Below are 4332 nucleotides of genomic sequence, written 5' to 3'. Positions count from 1 at the left end.
CCATGACCACCCACACTACTTAACCACCAGAGTCTCCAGCCCCAGAAGTGGCCCCAACCAACACACCCCTCTGCTCAGATTCCCCTCCGCTTTACAAGCCTTCATCATGATGTTATATCACACTCGATGCCAACCCCCAAACACGCACCTGCCTGCCCCCCAAGGTGGTCAACTTCCTCTCAATGTTCCCTCACTGAGGTCAGTTCTGCACAAAGGTGCCTCTGTTCCCACCAACCCTACCTAGGACGTGACCTCTCACATCCCTGTGCCCACGAACCACTGGCCCATCAGACATGCCTCCTGCCTCGTGGGCTGAGATTAACCCAGCAAACGCCCCCTCCCCAGAGCACCCCAGACTCACAACTGGAAGCTCTCATTGTACTTGGGGGCCCAGCTGTTGTTCTTGGATTTGGTTGCAAACTTGCGTTTCTTGTCGCTGAGATGGGGCCCAATGATGTTGACTTCAATGAACGGCCGGAAAATGCCAGAAGTCTGCCACTTGAGGTCATTGGCAGCCACCACTATTGGAGGAAGTGGAGGAGAAGGTTGGTCAGCTTCCCTCATTTTGGGGCCATGGTTTTCAAAGCCTGTCCGAAAGACTGCATTTCCCAGCATGCTACTGTAGCTAAGTGTAGCCATGGTTATGGCTTCAAAGGGAAAATGCCCTAAAGTTTAGGGCCTAAACTTCTCTTTCCTCTAGCTGAAGGCTGGGATACTGGTGAGGGCTGTTATTTGGGACCCTATAGAGGAGGAAAACATATTAGGGATAGAAGTCCAACAAAAGATGACAGGGGCCTGGATCCCCAAGACTATGATGCCTCACAGTCAACTCTGTCCTTGGAGTCAACTCAGAAAAAAATGTATTCTATCTTGTTCAAGCCACTGTTATTCTAGGCCATGGCTAAAATATGTATGCTAATTAACAAAATTAAAGGATAGAGGAGCCGAGAGAGGGAGAAAGTGAAACTGAGTCCTGTTAACACTGTTTGCACCCCTGGATTCAGCCATGCCTGAAGGTGGTATACTGCTGGGATTTTCAGTTTTTGTTTTTAAAGATTTTTTTTTTATTGATTTTTAGAGAGAGAGAGAGAGAGAAAGGGAGAGGGAGAGAGAGAGAGAGAGAAACATCAATGTGAGAGCAAAACATCAATCAGCTGCCTGCCGCATGCCCCCTACTGGGGATGAAGATTGCAACCCAGGCATGTGCCCTGACCAGGAATCGAATAAACAACCTTTCAGTGCCTGGGATGATGCCCACCAACCGAGCCACACTGGCCAGGGCTGGAATTTTCAGTTCTAAAGAAAAAGTTTTTCTTGCTTAAGCCGATAGTCTGGCTTCTGTTGTAGAACCTCGTACATCCTGGCTGGGGCGCTCCCCTTCCCCCCTCAGGCTGTTTACCTTTCACTGTGACCTTGTGTTCCCCGGTTCCTGGATGAGTGAAGAGCTCAACGTGGACAGAGACTTCACCCACAGGGTCTTCCACGTTGGAGCCTGGGAGGGCAGGGGAGGGTGCTGGCGTCAGCTCCATTCTTTCCCACCCGCCGGAAGGGACCCGGACTATCCCCTACCCACGATGTGCTGGCAGCACCAGGTCAACAGCCCTGACAGGGAGGCACGGAGGGTGGGCGGGGTGGCAGGTCATCTTGGGGAGGCCAGGAACCCAGGCCTCTGGCCTTTCACTGCCTTGCTCTGTGATCGCTTAACTTCTCTGAGCCTAATGTGTCTGCCCCCCACTTTTTTCTTTTGACTGACCACCATAAGGTCAAAACTCGGTCTTCATCTTACACACCATCGTGGCAGGATCTGGCGCTCTGGTTTCTGTGCCTCAGTTTCTCCTCTTGGCTACAACAATGCCACGCTCTCCACGTTCTCATCCTATACACTAGTCACTTCTCACCCTCTTTTATCACTTCCTCCTTTTCTGTCAACCCTCAAACTGTTGGGGCACCCTATACCTCACTCCTGGATCCCCTTGACTTCCTCCCTAAGTACAGATACACCAGCTCTGCCTTCAAAATATATCCAGAATCTCACCCACCTCCCGGACCTCCATCCTGACCCAGCCCCCATCATCACACTATAGCAGACTCCTGCCTGTCTCCTTGCATCCTCCTCTGAGCTTCTCTCAATACACCAGCCAGAGAAACCCCAGTAAGTCAGATCACATCCCTCCTTTGCTCCAAACGCTCCCATCTCACTCGGAGGTAATCGAGTCCTTTTTGTGACCTGCCGTGTCCCTCCCGATAGGCCTCACAGTTCCTTCTGCTGCCTCACCTCCCTCCACTCTCACCCTTGCTAACTCCGCTCCGGCCACATGGACGTCCTCTTTTATTTTCCCTGCCTCCACACCATTCCTCTTCTAATAGACAATCCCAAGTTTCCATTTAGAGATGCCCCCACCCTCACCTCAGACCGGGTGGCTCCATCCCACACTTCAGTATGGCTGAATGAACCATGGCTGTCCAATTAGAGCATTCCCTGCCCATGGCTGCAGTCATAGGCAGAGGGATGGTCATGTGACTCAAGCTGGGCCAGTAGGAGTTGGCCCTGGGACTTTGGCTGTTAGGAGAGCGTCTCTCTGTCTGGTGCTAAACTGGCAAGGCTGATGCTGCCTAATGAGGGGAGAGGCCACCCCAAAGTGGTGTCTGCAGAGATCAATGACCAGTGGCGTTGTTGAAGGCTCTGGATCCAGCTACTCCTGATGCCCACCCAACCTCTAATATTTTAGTTCCAGAGCCAACAGATTCCCTTGTCTACTTGAGTCGATGGAAGGTGCACTTCTGTGTCTGCCCAGCACCAGATCCTGACGGGTTTTGATGAGGATCCTTGAAGGGCAGCTTAAAAGCTCCTGTGACTCTGAGAAAGGCACCCTGTGGGGCCTGGGGACCTGTGACTGCCAGCACATCGACTGACTGGGCCCTGCCCAAGCCCCCTAGGAAGCTCTCCGCTTGGTGCACCCCATGCATGGGGAGGAACAGGAGGAAAGTTGGGGTGGGGGTGGGGAAGGAGAATGGGTCAGTCCAAGGTTGATCCAGGTCACTTGCGAGGGGCAGGAAGTTAGAGGCTCGAGGGCATAAAAACCTGCCCACCCCCAGCACCCCAGTATTGGGGAGTGCACCCCCATCTTCGCTGCTACCCCAGGCCACTTTCCTTATCATCTCAGGCTCTCGCCCCCTCCCCCAATCACATGCTCAGCCTCACCTCCCCGCCCCCACCCCAGGCTGATGCTTCATTGCAAGCTCAATCCGGGCCAGACTGAGGGTGCCAGGAGGGAACCGGACAGTGGTTGGGATGGGTGAGGGTCAGACCAAGGCCAAAGCTAGTAAGAAGGGGGAGGGGGGCAGTGCTGGGAGCCCCCTTCCCGTGGTTTGCTGGCTCCAAGAGGAAGGGTCTTTTCTGGGCCTGTCTGTGCTTCTCTCGCGCCTCCCCCACCCCCAAGTCCCCACCCCCTGCAGGGTAAGGATCCCTGGGCAAGTGGCCTCTCCTTTGAGACGCAGTATCCTCATTTATGGAATGATGAGCCCCCTTAGTGTGGTGTTTGGAAGGAATCTTGGTAAGAATCCTTGAGAAGTTCTTAGTACAAGGGCTGACTCATAGAGCCTGAAAAATGGGAAGTTTTCTACCTTCGGAAAAGTGATACCTTAATAATAATAATAATAATATTAATAATAACAACAGCAGCAGCAGTAACTAAAATTGCTAGGCGCTATTAAATGCCAGAAACTGCTCTGAATTTAACTCATCGCATCCTATGAATTAAGGTCCTGGCCCTTCTCCTGCCCAGCGAGGAGAAGACTGAGGCTCAGGGGCCGACCTTGCCCCGGGTGCCCTGGGCGCTTCCTCTGGCAGCCAAGCCCGTCTTTGTCCCTCCTTGGATCTTTGTACCCTCTGTCCCCCTGACCCAACCTTGTGTCCCCAGAGCCTTGCAAAAGCACTCCTTTTTGTCATTCATTCAGATCTGGATTACCCAACCTAAATTAGCTCCTCCCATCCACCACCTTCTCTCTTTGTCACATCCGCCATTTTTATTATTTTTTTTTGGTAGCACTTTTCACTCTCTAAAATTATTTTATTCCGCACGTACCCTTCTCAGGATAAATGTCTTCACTAAGGGTAAATCTAGTCCCTTTTCCACCATGGACTAATCGCGGGGGCAGGGAGGAGAGAGGGAAGCGGGGGCAGAGACGAGCAATCCGGGGGCGAGGGTGGAGGGCGAGTGTGCGTGGGGAGAGCAGGGGAGGCGCGGAGGGGGCGGCGAGTGGCAGGGAGGAGAGACAAGAGAGAGAGAAACGTCAGCGGCAGACGGACAGACAGACAGCCTCCCACTCCGG

The 4332-nt window shown here is 53.1% G+C and overlaps 1 protein-coding gene across 1 annotated transcript in view; it reads right to left on the bottom strand.

Annotated features, from left to right (window-relative positions):
* The window catches only part of UNC13A (unc-13 homolog A (C. elegans)), a 91622-nt gene that overhangs the window by 26365 nt on the left and 60925 nt on the right, over window positions 1-4332 (bottom strand). The window contains exons 42-44 of the mRNA XM_015569578.1: window positions 4086-4142; window positions 1400-1492; window positions 362-521 (exon numbers count right to left, since the gene is read on the bottom strand). Of these exons, the coding sequence (XP_015425064.1) occupies window positions 362-521; window positions 1400-1492; window positions 4086-4142 (310 nt within the window). The remainder of the gene's footprint in view (window positions 1-361; window positions 522-1399; window positions 1493-4085; window positions 4143-4332) is intronic.

The sequence above is a fragment of the Myotis davidii genome, unplaced genomic scaffold, assembly GCF_000327345.1.
Source record: "Myotis davidii unplaced genomic scaffold, ASM32734v1 scaffold306, whole genome shotgun sequence".
Taxonomy (NCBI): domain Eukaryota; kingdom Metazoa; phylum Chordata; class Mammalia; order Chiroptera; family Vespertilionidae; genus Myotis; species Myotis davidii.
This window is presented reverse-complemented; position numbering and strand designations above follow the sequence as displayed.